The sequence below is a fragment of the Ostrea edulis genome, chromosome 2 (genome assembly GCF_947568905.1).
Source record: "Ostrea edulis chromosome 2, xbOstEdul1.1, whole genome shotgun sequence".
Taxonomy (NCBI): domain Eukaryota; kingdom Metazoa; phylum Mollusca; class Bivalvia; order Ostreida; family Ostreidae; genus Ostrea; species Ostrea edulis.
Genome location: NC_079165.1, coordinates 83,661,444 through 83,678,798, shown reverse-complemented (window position 1 = coordinate 83,678,798; position 17,355 = coordinate 83,661,444). Strand labels below are relative to the sequence as shown.

At 32.7% G+C, this 17,355-nt stretch overlaps 2 protein-coding genes across 5 annotated transcripts in view; both read right to left on the bottom strand.

Annotated features, from left to right (window-relative positions):
- Positions 1–862: 862 nt before the first annotated feature.
- LOC125682315 (RNA-binding protein 41-like) lies at positions 863–8,922 on the bottom strand. 4 transcript variants are annotated; one of them, XM_048922805.2, is made up of 7 exons: positions 8,871–8,912; positions 8,614–8,676; positions 6,532–6,677; positions 3,814–4,003; positions 2,668–3,279; positions 2,096–2,243; positions 863–1,220 (listed from the first exon to the last, which is right to left on the bottom strand). In XM_048922805.2, exons 3-7 carry the CDS (start codon positions 6,663–6,665, stop codon positions 1,108–1,110), a joined length of 1,197 nt encoding a protein of 398 aa, XP_048778762.2. In that variant the 5' UTR covers positions 6,666–6,677; positions 8,614–8,676; positions 8,871–8,912; the 3' UTR covers positions 863–1,107. The 4 variants fall into 4 exon arrangements, with proteins under 4 accessions (XP_048778762.2, XP_056011187.1, XP_048778764.2 ...); XM_056155212.1 differs by having other exon boundaries at positions 8,768–8,875; XM_048922807.2 differs by lacking the exon at positions 8,614–8,676 and having other exon boundaries at positions 8,871–8,922.
- A 6,012-nt stretch (positions 8,923–14,934) lies between these two features.
- The window catches only part of LOC125681492 (protein O-mannosyl-transferase TMTC1-like), a 36,569-nt gene continuing 34,148 nt past the window's right edge, over positions 14,935–17,355 (bottom strand). The window contains exons 16-18 of the mRNA XM_048921625.2: positions 16,895–17,023; positions 16,723–16,800; positions 14,935–16,067 (exon numbers count right to left, since the gene is read on the bottom strand). Of these exons, the coding sequence (XP_048777582.2) occupies positions 15,945–16,067; positions 16,723–16,800; positions 16,895–17,023 (330 nt within the window). The 3' untranslated portion in view covers positions 14,935–15,944. The remainder of the gene's footprint in view (positions 16,068–16,722; positions 16,801–16,894; positions 17,024–17,355) is intronic.

Here is a 17,355-nt window from a genome sequence, read left to right as displayed (position 1 = left end):
TTTTTTTTTTTGAAAAACCATGCAAAGACATGATCAAGAGATCAGTAGTCTGGCTAATTAACTCACTAAGGTAACTGGATAGGCAATAAGGTTTATAAGGACAAGAAATATATTACAAATAAATGCATCTTTTTTAAACTTATGTTTTGAAGGGAGGAAGGCTAATGTGGACATGTATTATTCCTCCTTAGGTCTTTGGCATGGCATCATAAAAGACAGATTTAGATCATACCGGGTTTTTTTTTCACTTATAATAACTATTCCATTTCCTGTATACAGTCATCACTAGCTGTTAACAAAATGTTTCCTTGCTGAATTGAACAGTATAACTAATTTCAATGATTAAATCATATTTAACAGTATTATGTTAAGTATCATTTCACAGACAATTCTATCAATGCATTATATAACATGAACTTCTTGTTTGTAAACGCAGAATCTATATCTTTTTATATAAAACTTGAGAAGCAATGTAAACTAATAATATCATATGTATTTGCATTGTCACGAACTCTGCATAACGTACAACATCTCTGCATTTTTTATTGTTCATAGCAACAGGAGCCACATTTTTTACTTCAGTAAATTCATTTCATGTATAATTGTTCTGATGACAAACGCCCCAAGGTCAAAACCGGTCAACTGAATGAAATTCTCACTGCATTCTCATGATATATTGGTGATCTGTTTTATTTCTTCAATTTTATACTTTTGGATGCAGATCATACTAAATACTGCATATTGGTATCCACTCGGGAGAATCTTCCGTAATTCTAAGCTCATGGTGTTGGTCAAGGTGTTTTTTACTTAGTATATATATGTTAGATATTAACACGTGATTGTCAAGGAGAATATTTTGAAATGTGGATGGTGCTGTATTTTAATAACAAGGCTGACTTCATACAAAAATCCAGCCTTAATCATATGTTGAACACTTGATCATGTCTGTATAAGTTTTTACATGAAATTCTATTGTAAATTTAGATGAATTTCCATTGTGCTAAAATAGTCTTCTGGTAATTGTTCTTGGAAAACTTCATAAATTAACTATACACACAATGTAATATATTTACATAATTTTGTATTTATGAGATTTTGTACACAATGTCAAGATGCTGGCTGGATATTAGAACTGTTTCTTCCAAACTGGATAATAATCGGTTTCCCTCTCAGTTTATAGCCATTCACACACTGCATGGCATACAAAGCTGTATCACTGTCTACAACATATGCAAAGGGAAAAATCACATGGATTTACGATCTTCCAAAGATTGCTTAGATATCAGCATGCATATTGATTTTCCTGATATTAACATGACTTTCTCACAAGCAGATTTCTAAAGAAATTCTCACATCTGAACACAAATGATTATAACTATATACACAATCTCTACCCAGGGTTATCGTCCAATACACGCACATATACTTCTGTCAACGTCTCGAAGGTTTTTCAAGTTTCTTGTCAAATGCTATAAAATTCTCAAATAAAATATGGTTTCAACTTCAGTTGCAAAAGTATACATAAATAAATCAATATTAAGTAGACGTCAAGTTTTTCAGTGACACAAGAATTGAATATTGTGTTGAATCGCAGATATTGTTTGATTACACTATATATAGGTATATATGCATTGTCATGGGAAATATACACTACAATAAGTTGCTTGCCCAACATTTTTCTGATATTTCATAGAATAAAAGGCGAAGATAACAAACAGTGATCAATCTCATAACTCCTATAAGCAATACAAAACAGATAGTTAGGCAAACACGGACCCCTGGATATACCAGAGGTGGGATCAGGTGTCTAGGAGGAGTAAGCATCCCCTGTTGACCGGTCACACCTGCCATGAGCCCTATATCTTGAGCAGGTAAACGGAGTTATCCGTTGTCAAAATTGTTCTTTTATTTTCATTAACTGTGTATAAGTGGATTTACATAAGAAATAACACGACTAATTTTGAGACTTTGACAGAAGTATATATATATATATATATATATATGTGAGTGTAGAGATTGCTAGCTACATTGGCTCTAGCCTTCTTAAACCATGTATAGAAAATCCTAACTCAAAAACAGCATCTGTGATCCTTACCAGGAAATGTGATGAAGGCCTGTCCTCTCATTCTGCCCTTCAGTACTCTGTAGTCAAGGTCACCTGAGTTTGATGTTTGGAATTTCTTAAATAAAGATTCTAGGTCTTGTTGATGAGCTTTTCCTGATAAATTTTTCAAGTAAAGAACCTAAAAAAATCCATCATGAGTTAATGGTGGCAAACATTGGCATCTAATATTCCAAAATACACATAATTTTCTTTTGAATCTCTGCGATCTTTTTAGTTATTATTGACTCTCTACAGACTCATTATTGACTCGCTACAGATTCATTATGGACTTGCTACAGACTCATTATTGACTCGCTACAGACTCATTATGGACTCGCTACAGACTCATGGACTTGCTAGACTCATTATGGACTTGCTACAGACTCATTATGGACTCACTACAGACTCATTATTGATTTGCTAGACTCATTATGGACTTGCTAGACTCATTATGGACTTGCTACAGACTCATTATGGACTCACTACAGACTCATTGTGGACTTACAACTCAATACTTATTATACACCATGAATCCACAAAAGTAAACAAAGACATAGACTTACATTACTAGGGTCTCCTGGGCAATAATTTTCAAATCTAGGTATCATTTTGATTTCTGCACTTGTGAGTCTATTTTTCTGAATGTCTTCCAATGTTACTTCTGGCACAGGAGTTAAGGGCCTTGGTGCACACGTAGCCAGCTCCCCACAGTCTTCTTTCATGTTGTCTGTTTGATTGCTGTCTAAAATACAAGAACTTTCCTCCATCCCCTTTTCTGCTCCTTCCACTCCTGGACATGCTGCATCACAGTCCGTCATCTCATTGTGTTTATTTTTCCGTTTTCTTTTCCTTCTTTTGTACCCCTCTGGATTCGAACTTCTGGTTATTTTCTCCAGTATTTCAGGCAACTGATTCATGGGATCGTTTGACAAAGTAATCTCCCTTGGATCACGTACAGTTGTTAATGCATGCATCACTTTCCTGCTGTCATCTGATTCACAGTCTCTGAGAAGTGACCTTTCCAGCTCCATTTCATGTCTGCTCAAGGCCTTCTGCCCATGGACTTTGATCTTCTGACTTAAATCTAACTTTTTCTTCTCAATTTTCTCCTCAATTTTCTTCAAATTTTCTTCCAGTATAGTTGGGTCTATACCAAAATTCCTTTTTTTCTGTGACTGTAAATATCAAACACAAAATGTCAGTATCATAATATTGTACCTATTTGGCATATTTTATTCATTACTTTACATGATGACAAATCGGGCTTATATTTTGGTGTTGATATACAGTGTTATATTTTGGTGTTGATATGCAGAAAATACCAATGCTCTGAGTGTACCAATACAAACTGATTCATTGCCTCAGTCTGAATATCCATTCATTTAACTTGCAGTTTCACAGTTCAGACAAAACTATCTTAAATCCAGTCTTTGTTTCTCATCATTTCCTGTCACTTCACAAAATATGCCATGAAGATGAATTTGCTCTTATAATCATAAATTATCTTATATTACCTATAACACATTTTTTTTCCAGCTGTTGGACCCAAGTCTTTGCAATTTCCTTCATTTACTTACCGATTTCTCTCATAAACATGACACAGAAACATGATAGAAGTTGTTATCATGGAAAATCATATTACATGTTGTGAGCTTCAATTTAAATGCATTGTACTGTCATTGAATTTTTTAAATATTATTTGTACTGACCTGGGCATTATCAGCCATCATTTTAATTTTAATTTCTGCCTCCGTTAAGCCACATTTCTTAAGTTCTTCTGTATAAACATCAAACTTGTCCACTTCCTGAAACTGCTCCAAAGTTGTCAGTCCTGACAGTGAGCCCACTGCTGGGCAGTGGGAGGATGCTGATGTGAATGTCCGCTTTTCTGCCAACTGTCTGTATACATAATATGAAATGCTTTATTTGGAATTATTCATATTGCTTATCTTTTTGCCTTTGATGTCTTTAATTTCCTCATAAATGTATTGCAGTCATAAATAATGAAAGTATGAATCTAGATATAGGATGCCTGTTGCAATGGCTGGGAATTCCAACAGAAATGAATTAAAGTAGAAATATAAGCATTAAACTTAATTTTTTTTTAATTCATGTGTGTGTAAAATTTGACACTTCATATCAGCATACTTTTCAACTAATGTACTTCATGCAGTATGCCAGCATGAAAAGTGGCAGTTCATACCCTCATGTATTTTTAAAAAAAAAAAAAGAAATTTATTCTTAAATTCTAAACAAGTTAACCATGACTACAATTCTCACCTCCAAAGATAAACAGAAATTTAAACTTTTAAAACCAGTATATCAATATAAATATACATTTATCATGGAGCAATCATAAAAAATGTTTTCATGATAAGTATAAAAACTGCAATTTGTATGGATTTTTAAAATCTATATACCATTGTGACTGAATCCTGCTGGGGAGAGGGGGGGGGGGCATTAAAATACACTCAAAAGGTTTCTTCAGTTAAGTACTATTTACCTTACACATAATGAAATAGAATAGCATTATTACTGCAATTTCAAAATATTTAAAATGTCTGTCAATTTATAGACACTCAACCAAACAAAATGTTAATCCATGTATGCCTATATTTTTTGAACCAGTTTTATTGAATGAAAGATGTTCTAATATTATTTACAATATTTTAAATGCAAAAGAAGATATCCCAACTTCTATGGGCAAGTGGAAAACTGAACTATCTTCATATGGAGTAGATGATATTTCAGTGCAAGATGTATTTAAAATTTGTTTCAAAACATCTAGTGATTCTTCTGCTCAGTGGCTACAGTTTAGAATTTTACATAGAATTCTTCCTGTTGGTTATTATTTGAAAAACATTAGTGTTAAAACAAATGATCTCAGTAGATTTTGTACAAGTAATATTGAAACAATAACACATATTTTTACTTCTTGTAATAAGACCCAAACATTGTGGAGTGAGTTAAGTCTTCATATATATAGAAAATTTTCAGAAAGAATTGGTTTTAATGTGTCAAATATAATATTTGGTGAAATTCCACTGTCTTTAAATAATAAAGCTATAAACTTTATAATTCTATACGCTAAACAATACATATGTATCTGTTTAATGCAGAATAAAGAACCAAATCTTGTTGGATTACTATGTCACTTAAAGTTTAAATATCATGTAGAGAAATATGCTGCAATTCAAACATTTAAAATACATAACTTTGATAAAATATGGATGAAGTGGGAAAATATCTTTGCAATTGATTAATTATTACTACATGTACTTGTCATTATTTTTAGTACATGTATTATTGTTATTATTATTACTTTCACTATTGTACAGCAAGTAACCCAAACCACAGGGAGATTGAAGCATGTATGAAAGATATGTTTGTGTAAGTGTCTGATGTATGTGACCAAAAAAATAAATAAATTATAAAAAAAAAAAAAAGAAAAGAAAAGGACTATTTACCTTTTTATACATAACAACGAAGGTGATTCGGGCGATACTCTTATCATATTCACCAGGAGTGTCATAGATGAACCATTTCAAAAAACTATTCACCCTGGTATGGTGTATACAAAATGTGTCAATGTAAGCACATGGGGGGAATTAATCTGTATTGAACTGAATTTACATGAGGAAGATTTCATTTTTATTCATTCTTATTTGATATACTGCTGTGGTTTCTCTACTCTCTACATATTTCTGTGAAAGTTTTAGCATCCTTAGTGACCTAATTTGAAGTCCATTTGAATCAACCTAAATCTACATAATATATATAATGATACTTTAGCCCAAGTTTTGTAATTTTATATCCATCCATCTTGGTATATGAGAAATAAAGATTTTTAACTAGTAAGCCCACCTCATTTTCACTATTTCCTAATCATCTCGAGGTACATGACTCTTTATTTGAACAAATATGGAGGTCTGTTGCTTTAGAATGCTTTGTACCAAGTTTGATTTAAATTGGCAGAGAGATTCATTATTTCCCCTTGAAAGAGGGTGTTACCCTTCATTTGAATAAACTTCGACATCCTTCATCCAAAGATGCTTTGTGCCAAGAACGTTCCTTGAAAGTGACTCAACAGTTTTTGAAAAGAAGTAAATTATATGAAAATTTACTGCCAATGTTCACAACAGAGCTTTCAGCTCATGTCAGCTGGAAAAAAAAACATTTACAGAAAAAACTTAAGGTGAAACTTAGACTTAATTCGAGTATTTCACTCAAATTTTTACAGCTCAAATAAATGTAAACTCAAATTTAAGTTTGAGATTTCTTGCAAAATCCAGACCAGAATCCAGTGTAATAAATGATATACAGTTGTATTAACAACTGAGATGAATAAAATTTTCTTGAATATTTTTAAGAGAATGATTCACTACATTTAAATGTTGTATTGCTTGGATCAACTTTCAAACCCTCACTGTTGAATTGTGACATCCTTCTGCAACTGTTTGTCCAATAGAGTCTTTAGTTGCTTCTGTCCTTCTGTGAGAATCTCCTCAGTAGGCGGGGCTATCTCAGGTCGCCACCTTTTCTTTTGTAGGGACACATCCATTCTACTTATAAACTACAATGTAAAATAAATTATGAAAAACAGAGTTATGCTTGTAAACTAAGGGGAACATTTTCTTTAAAATATTCATTCAAATTCAGTACCACTGCTGATATATACAGTCAAGTCTAGTTGTCTCAAACTCAATGGGACTGGAAAAAAACCCTTCGAGATATCTGAAGATTCAAGATATCAAGGGTAAAATACTGAAAGAATAAGTGGTTGGGTCTTCCGAATCACTTTGACATATCCATGGTATCAGAGATATCAGTGTTTGAAATACTGAACTTCAACTGTACTATCAAACAGATAGTGGAAATGAAATAAATGAGTCAAAATGTTTTTACTATTCAAAATGTAAATGAAAACAGACCTTTTCTACATTTTATAAGATCAAATTATAACAACTTTTCATCACATCTGTAGTTACTGGTCTTACTATGTAGATCAATTTTGTGAACAGTAAAAAACATCATATGACTGAGAAAAGGATTATACATAGCCAGTTTTGAGTCTGTTGCTATTTCAGTGACATTTGTTGGTTTAAACACTTATTAGAATCAGAGACATACAGAGTATTATATATTTTTCCGTTAATCTCGCTCGGCTGGATTTTTGGACCGGCGCCTTCGTTGGATCTCAGCTGAGATTAATTTCTCTGTCAGAATTTATATATATACCTACACATTTAAAGTGAATGCTTCAAATTTCACCACAATATTAGATGAAGAGGGAAAAATGACTTCAAATTCAATTTAGAGTTGGGTACCGCAGAAAATAAAGGTACCGCGGTATACCATGGTATTTGCAAAATACCGCGGTACATACCACGGTATACCGCAGATTTAATCTTTTAATTGTATGATTCAGTTTTAGTGGATTTTAGTTGTGATTTATTGTATATAATGAGCTGTTATTAGTTTATTGATTGTAAATTGCATTTAATTTATTCAAATATAAATGATAAGGAAAATATCTTATTTAAATCTTAAACCAGTTAACAGAACAAAAGTTTAATCCAAACATAAAAGTATACCGTACATACAATATAGCAGTGTTTCTGTATCATGACTAGAATCGACTGTGACTAGACTACTGACTGGAACGACTATTAAAATAATTAATAGGGGGAAACCTGTGGATTTTATTTGACACGATCTCAAAGTCTAGAAGTTCTTAGAGTCGCAAATGACGAGAACTTCTACATGTAGAATACGCCTGTCCACTTCTCTAAAGAGAATAACGAGAACATGTGCGCACGAACGTGTTCTTGTTCTTCGACCACAAATCCTACATTCTTGCACCTCAAACCCATTAACTCGGCGTTCAGAATCGGCAGGAATTTGTACTCGCGCAACGAACGGACGAACGGTGGTTTCGAACGCACAAGTCTGCATCTGCCATTTTATTTTATTTTTTACTTGGGGTTTGCCTAAGAGGCGGAAATGGTATTCGACCAGCATAAACCAAACAACATAAAAACAATTTTTATAATCTACCTTATATATTAAAATAATAACTTAATGAAATGTTTTCTATTATTTTTTTCTTTAATTTTGATTTGTTTTCATATCATTAATAATCAAATCATCGCAATTTATACTTCGTATGTTTTACCGATTGTGTACAATTATTAGACTTACCTTTCATTGCATCACAACGAGGGAACGATGTAAATAAAGTGAGTCACTGCGTACACAAATTTCTTTAATTATTTTTGCTTGTTTCAATTTTCTATTTTTGTTAAGAGTTATCAGACTTGAATATACCGGTATTTCGCCTCGTGTACCGCGGTACATACCGGTACCAGAAAAATACCGGTACACCGGTATACCGGTAATACCGCGCACCTCTAAAATTCATATTAATCAACGTATCCATGATGGCACCAAGCTATTCCCTTTAGAGAAATAGATAGGTGTTTCCTACATCCACATGGATGTAGGCTCACTAGCTAATCCTATCCACTTCTCAAAACAGAATAACACTGCCTGCACATAACAGGCACTTGTTTCTGTTAGTAAAGTAAAATGACTATCAGATGACTAATCTAACTTTAACACTGTTAGAATATTGTTGGACTACTAGTACAGTTACTATTTGACCTGTTTGACATCATCTTAAATCTAGGCCGAAAAAAGAAAAGAAAAAATGAAACTATTAACGACGGTAACTACGATTTCACATTCATGAATTTCATCAATGTACCTGCACAACATTCTGCTTTCACTTTGGTTTAAATTTTAGTTTACGTTAGTTACTTCCGGTTCCGCCAACCTTTTTCTCACTTTGGACAACGGACGAGGTTGGAAACAACGCTATCCTTTGGCATTTCAACATGTCTAGTTACGCCTGGAGACAGCTAGGATTAACGTAAGAATAAAACATGCATACATAATCCCACTTATACACTCTTATTCAATATTTGCACTTTTGTTGGTCCTTTTGACAAGTAAGGATAGTAATCCGAATTGTCTCTAATGAAATTATTCATTTGAGCGTATTTTATTGTATATCATATATACAAAAGGATCAGAAGCAAGTTCGCACAACTTGCGAGTTCTTCTCCTTATTCATGAAATTTTTACAAAAGTTCAATTGATTTGAAAGAAATGTATAGTGCACTCAGAAATGAGGTTAAATTAACTTTCGAAATTAAAGTGGTTTGCATCATATCATTTCTTTACTAAAATGGTTCTTTATGAAATAGATTTCTTATTTCCAAATTGTGTCCCTTTCACAGTTATATCACAATAAGTTTTTAAAAAAAACATATATGAATATGATTGGTACAGGTATGAAGGATGTGGTGGTAAATTGTTTATATATATCAAATACAGAAGACAGTGCAGTATTTTACAAGGATAGATAAATTAGGCTTAGTGATAAAATAGGTGTTTAGAATGGTAACAGGTCATTCCGGCCCCAAAACCAATCCTCCCCAAGTCATTCCGTCCCCAGTTGATCCGGCCCCTAGGTTTATAAGACTATTACTGTCAATGTCTTCTTATCAATTAATGTTATAGATTCCATTTTTTTAAAAAAAATTTTGTTGATATATACCTTTGACTTGCTCACGGTTTACACACTTGATGCAGAATTGGGGGCTGAGGTATGTCTGAACTTTTAAGAAAAAATTGCGAACAAATTGGAAACAACAAATGTATTAAGAATTTTGCAGAAATTAAATCCCATGATTCTAAAACATTCGTTGATAATATATAGAATATATAATAATACGTGAAATATTCCAAATTAATATTAGCTTGGTTTTAGCTAAGCAACATATTTTTTTCAGTTTCTGAGTGATAATTATTATTTGTTAAAGCAATACAGGCTGTAATAAACTGACAGTACTTTCATCTATCCAAGAATGCACCAATCAATATCAACACCTATTGGTATAACTACTGCAATCCCCAGGATCTGACGAAAAATTTAAATGAATTTTTGATAACGAATTATTTGTCTAAAAAACTGGCTGTGTTATTTTATATAATGTTTTATTTTCAATTCATTTACCATCAGTTACAGCTTGTATCATTAATACATCTTTTATTTATTTATTCAATCATTATTTCGTTATTTATGAAACATAAATGTATTTCCCACCCCATGACATAAATTGTAAACATAAAATGTTTAATATATATAAAAAGTTAGTATATGGGGACAGACTGACTATGGTAATTGGGGCGGGATTGACTTTAGGGCCGGGTTGACTGACATTCTTGAGAACAGCATATGAAAACAATGCTTGTACTTCATAGATGAATAATAATAATTGTGGAAATATTTTATTTATTCATGGCATGTTTGCAAATATAAAAATTAAGAAATAAAATAATAATTATATTACATTTGAAAAGAAAAAAGTATTTTTCTGCATTGTAGAAGATAGCATATGTGATGATGCACTATTGCCATATCACAGATACATGTCATTGTGTGTTTCAAGATATAAAATGTATGCATATGATTAATCGATCAGTTATTTATACAGAAATAGTCATGATTACTGAATATAGATATGACAAATTTGATATGCATACAGATGACTTCAGTTTAAGAACAAGTTTTCAAAATATTTTGTGTATGATGACCGCAGAGTATGAACCAATGTAAATAATTACTGTTATCTAAACTGTAACCATGTCAAAAAGGTAGACTCATTATTATTAAAATAAATTTTTACAAAGCGAGTTAAAACACTGGGTTCTATGTAATGCAAGAATCTAGATGTTGGATCATTTGATGCAGCAAAATTTTTTGTGATGAAAGGAAGTTTTTAAAAAAATTGAGTCCATGAACACATCCTTGAACTGCAGAAGAAAAAGGGGGGGGAGGGTATTTCATCCCTGTAGTTCTGATAGTATATTGTGTATTATGTAGAAATCATACTTTGGTGTACGATTACAATAAGAGGGGCAGTTAGACTACCAGATGCTCTTGTTCGTTTAAATGCCCTTGCTGTTAATTAGGTTGTCTAACCAGTAGTTCATATCACTCAGTTTCACCAAATAGTACAAGAAAATAATGTGATGTTTGTCAAATTTCTCCCCGATAAAAAAAGTAGCAAAAATTCAGCGTTACATATTATCAGCCTCATGAATAGCTCTTATCCTTGGACGAATTTGGCTCCACTTTTTGGCACTGTTTTCCCCTAAAATAGCTGTTACAAGGTTGTTGTTATTTCGGATTTCAAAAATTTCGGTTGAGCATAGTCGAAATGCGCATCTGGTGCATCAAAATTGGTACCGTATAAGTTTTACATATTGTTACTCTGTATCACAATATGCATCACATCAAAAAATGTTTTTACAATACCTATCCCTGCTTAGAAGACCCCCATTTTTTATTTTATATAAGGGATCAACGGATGTGATTTTACAATGAAATTTAGTGCACCATCTGTGACCACATCATAATTACATTAAGTGTTGGTTATATGTATATTTATATTCGGATACCTCCGAACTCACTTTTCTGTCTTATGATTTCAGATACATTCAATATTCTAATGTCTGTGCTAGAGCTGTGAGGAATAGCCTTAAACCAGAACTGAAAATGGATGCCCTGAAAAGAGGCAATTCCATTGTGAAAGTTAATAAATGGGAAGATGGAAAACCAGTCCAGAGTAAGCATACCCACACCATAATATCATAAAAAAGGGAATTCAGAAAGAAATCAAGTTATATCAGTTCTTAATGTGTGAATGGAGAGATGTAAATTGTGGGAGGGGGATTCCACCAGTGACAGAATTTTTATTAACTTTTGTGACATTTTCTTTCCAGGTTCACAGGCTAAGGCTGCGGGTGGAAGTGGATGATACTTTTGATACATAGGATATTGTGATGAAAAACATTAAAAGTAGCACTAATTCAATATACAGTGTGGACTCTTATCAGAAATAAATCATATTGTGAAAGTGAAATGCATTTACCTTTTTAATGCAGGTTTTGATACCACATTGCAAGACATTTTTATTTGCTATTGGGCCACAGTAGGTTAAGGTTTGCCTGGCATTGCTTCATGGTTGTTTAAAAAACTATTTGCCAATTTAATTTAGGTTTGTTTTGGGGTTTTTTATTAATCATTTACCATTAGAGGTACAAGTGTATAAGCCGATAGTGATGATATATCCTGATTTAGAAAGGACCCACTGACTGAAAAAGGTTTTTAAAATCTTGAAGACAAAATACTGTTCTAAAAGCTTAAAAGTATTCTTGTGTTTTAATGCATTTGTAGATAAATAAAAACATAACATCCCTACATACTTAGTCTGAAAGGCATGAATTCCAAGGATAGCAAACAGTTTTTATGTATGGCCTTTATATTGATTCTTTGTATTAGAATTAATGTTGCAGCAATGTGTAGCAGAACTGGATAGTCAAGTGTTCATCATAGTAGAAGGCAAATGCTATCCATAAAGCAGAACTGACAAGTGAAAAAATAATATGCCAGAGATGTAAACATTTTTACACTCCAAGGATTGCAAGTCTCTAAAATTTTGAGCCTATTTGAACAGAATTTGATCTATGATTGATTAAGAGAAATTCTTGCAACAACAAACCAATTCTGAGGACAGTTTGCATCAATAAAAATTCATCAAGATTAGGTCTCGTGAATTGAAACTGAGTTAAGAGATTTTGCAGGTGGATCTAGGACTTGTAGTGGGATGGCTTCATCAGCTTATGATTTACTAATGAATGGAGAGTTACTACTGAAAACAATGATATATACATGTAGCTCCAAGTTGTGGATGTTTCTGCATCCTCTTGTTTCAGTCAACTTGCATAACTTGACTGGGAGTGTTCATTTTTAAATCTTCATGGAGACAGATCCACTCATTTGAGTCATGACAGACCATTGAAAACCATACACCCCCAAACTTTCCATGTGATGTCACACAGCCAAATCTATAGGTCGTGGTGTCACGCAGCCAAATCTATAGGTCGTGATGTCACACAGCCAAATCTATAGGTCGTGATGTCACACAGCCAAATCTATAGGTCGTGATGTCACACAGCCAAATCTATAGGTCGTGATGTCACACAGCCATATCTATAGGTCGTGATGTCACACAGCCAAATCTATAGGTCCACAATAAAATGTCTTATTTAAACCACCCAAAAAGATTTTGCAGTAATGCACCACAATGAAATGTGATCTGAATAAAGGCAAACAAAATATCAGATACTCTGGTACATTATTGATGTTTTAATTGTATTTAATGTTTCACATACCATTTTGTAACTGTAACAGTGCTTTGTGTGATATATGGATACCTTTATGAATCAAAGTACTGAGAGTACCTGGAACGCTATCAAAAAAGTGAAGACAACAAACGATGATCAATCTCATAAATAACACAAAGAATACAAAATTGAGAGTAGGAAAAACATAGACCCTTGGAAACATTAAAGGGGCATGGACATGATTTGAGCTGAAAATTTTCTAATTCTATTTTTCCCTTTTCATTGTTTACAATGCTTAACTAAAGTTTTTCTAATGGTCAACCAAAATTTAACCTATGTTAACAAAAGCATGGCACAAGCCTTGTTTACATAACAAAGAATTGTGAGCTCTGTAACTCCATGTTCTTCGACAATTGACATTCAAATTTTTGATGACCATTAGAAATACTGTAGTAAAGCATTGTAAACATTGAAAGTGGAGAAATTTTTAAAAAATGCAGCTCAAATCCATGCCCCTAGAAGAGGTGGAATCAGGTGCTTAAGAGTAAATAAACATCTCCTCTTGACTTGTTGCACCCTTCATGAACCCTATGTCTTGATCATGTAAACAGAGTAATCTGTTGTCAAAATCAGATTAAGAATGGCCTAACAATTGGTATGAAATATGTCAGACAGCATATTCTACTTAATGATGGGTTGCATTTGCAAATTATATCATAGCAACCATAGACTTTGCAAAATGCCGACTTAAAACAAGACTGTTGAAACCCCTGTAACATCAACTTCTTTCTCAGTAGTCTGCCTTGATTTAAAAATTTATTGAATGCAGAACATGCTCTACAGTATCAACATAAACACCATTTGACAGTGGTAATGGAATGTTGCTTCAAAAATATGGGAAGTTGACGATGGAGAAGCTGAAGTAATTTCGTTTGTCTTAAAGTTGAGTTGCTCGTTTGCCGTTAGCATCTATGCTCAAATAAAGTATTCAAATATGACGCAGATATGGAAGACTTTGTGGTGTCTATTCACTGGGATATACTGAATTGACATGAACAAAAATTAGTATTGTTAATAGATAAAACATTGTTGATATATCTAAATGTTGACTTGAAGGCCACAGCAAGAGATTTTTTTCTTCTGATGTAGAAGCTTTTTAATAAATTCTGGCTAACAAGAATACAAAAACAGGTCGGCTAATAAAAGGAGCACAAGTTTTGCTCATGGGAATTCCAACAGACTGTAGGACATATAGTTGAGGAGAAAGTCAAAGCCTTATCATCAAACTTTCTCTTGTATTTTTGGTTTGGATTCTTGCACTCTCTCACTTTTAGGTAGGATGTGACATCATTTTATTGGGCCAAAGCAGGCTTATACCCTGCCAGTCCTTTGGGAAAATGAATAAAATTACACATCAATAGTATCTAGTCTACTTCTAATGTCTGATGATGTAATGACACAGTAATTATCAATTCTCAAATTTTACTGGGATACATCAAAATAAAAATTTGATGATCATTATGAGTTGAGTATCAAAGAAATTTTTACCATAAATCACACAAAAATCACAAAACTTTTCTTCAAGGAATTTTAATTAACAAAACATAAGAAAATAATATGCATAAAAATATGACTAATTTACATGTACATATAAAAAATATATTTTTTGGCACAATCCATGGCAAATTATTCACTAACTAAATATTTTGGTTTCTATAAATTGTATGAACCCTACCAGCTATATAACAGCTGAAACTAATTTAAAACAGTAAAGCACCTGTACTTCAAAAACACAAGTAATAACATACCTGTATAAGTCATGACATACCTGTATAAGTCATGACATACCTGTATAAGTCATAACATACCTGTATATAAGTCATAACATACCTGTATGATGATACATAAAAGTGTTGCATGTCATTTGACAATTATTTTTGGATTTGAACAGATCACTCTATTCAAGTTGATATGGGCAAAATCAAAACAATTTACCCGTACTCAGAATCTTTGGTCAAACACAAAATCAAATGATAAAAAAACTACCAAGGTAATGTGTGATTTGAACATTGAAGCTAACATCTGATCTGTACTGGAAGATTTGCATTGAATCAGGATGTAGAGAGATATGTACATGACTGATAAATTGTAATTTCTAATTGTTGTTCATTGTTTCTTGTGAAGCAAGTTCATAATCTAAAATACTTGTATTTGAGTAATCAGAAACCATACACAAATATCATAAACAAACATACAAAATAGTTTAACAATTCTCTGATCAATGTCACATTGCTACGAGTGTGTTTGTTTATTAAATATGTCTATTGCTACGAGTGTGTGTGTATATTAAATATGTCTGTATTGCTACGAGTGTGTGTGTTTATTAAAAGTGTTTACATTGCTATGAGTGTGTGTGTTTATTAAAAGTGTTTACATTGCTACAAGTGTGTGTGTTTATTAAAAGTGTTTACATTCTACGAGTGTGTGTGTTTATCAGATGTGTCCGTATTGCTACGAATGTGTGTTTTTATTAAATGTGTCCGTATTTCTACAAGTGTGTGTGTTTATTAAATGTGTAACATTGCTATGAGTGTGTGTGTTTATTTTGAATATTTTTTAGTTTAGCCAAGTTATCTTTGGCAATGCGGTTCTCTGGATCTTGTTTCAAAACAATTTCATAATGGTTCTTTGCCTTTGTGTAATGTCTCTGCAAACGGAAAAAAAGTCATGTAAGAACATAAATCACATGACAAGACTTCAAGTCATGTGAGAATCAAATCATGACAGCTCAATAGATAATCCAAACTTTTAAATCCATATTCATACATAGCATTAATATTTGTTACAAAAACAATGTCAATACAAAAGTATAAACTCTTTTGTGACCTTGACCTTATTTGAATGACCTTGGGTCAAGGTTATCAAATACCCTCTGGTCATATTCAACATTTTTTTTAAGTAGGAGTGTTTAAAAGTTTCCTTGCAATAGAGTTTCAGCCCTGACACAAAATTCAAACTCCCAGTGACCTTCAATTTTGGAAATGTCCTTAGACAAGGGTCATGATACACTTTCAGGCCATAGATAATCATTGGTGAAGTAAAGGTACACAAGGTTTCTTTGTTACCAATCATAGCCCAGACACAAAATTTGAACTAAGAATTTCTCCCGGTTGACTTAGAATTTGAGCACATGACCTTGGACCCTCAGGTCATAGCATCTTTGTTTTTGATTATGATCACTTACCATAATGTGTTACAATATTATAGCTAAGAGACTACTTGCAAAGACAGAGGGACAGATAGCGTGATAAACTTTCATTTGTAGGGAGTGTAATATTGTCTGTCATGCATCTTTTAAGTACCTGAAGATGAAAAATGGCTCCAATGTTGAGGTGGGCATCAATCCTTTTGGGATTCATTTTGATTGTTTCGTTGTAGCTCTGAAACAGCAACATAGTCATCAAAATAGAATTCTATAAATGCATCAGAGAGTTATGACAGAATACACAAAGATGAGACATTAAGAAGAAATACCTGTAGAGCCTCGTCATATCTTTTCAAATCTTTGTAATGGCTGGCCTTCTGGAAAAGCAATGTCTCCAGTCTGTCTTGGTTGTTTTCTCTTTGTGTAATTTTGATAGCATTCATCAAGTAATCCAAAGCCTATTATAAAAGATGTAAATAGCAATATATTTATGCATAAATTGTTTATCTGCAATGTGAACTCTACACCTAGCAGTTGCATCTTTGAGACTAGATATACAATTGGTCTATCTATGAACACAATAGCCTCAGCTAATGTACAATATGGAATATACCAGCTGAGCAATTACAGCTCATAAGATTATGTTTCCCTGAAAAAAAGTTCAGCACTTGAATTAAATTTTATATTACACATGAGTCTCTGCTATGGATTGCAAGACTTAATTCAATGTACAATAATGAAAAATATTTATATGTGGAATTTAATGTCCTTATAATACATACATCAGAAA

Coding starts and splice junctions, on each gene's coding strand:
- LOC125682315 (XM_048922807.2), bottom strand. CDS start 6,665: ATGGATGTGTCCCTACAAAAGAAAAGGTGGCGACCTGAGATAGCCCCG. Junction 3,280..3,813: donor TGATGGCTGATAATGCCCAG/GTCAGTACAAAT, acceptor TGATATTTACAG/TCACAGAAAAAAAGGAATTT. Junction 1,221..2,095: donor GGCCTTCATCACATTTCCTG/GTAAGGATCACA, acceptor CATATGTTGTAG/ACAGTGATACAGCTTTGTAT.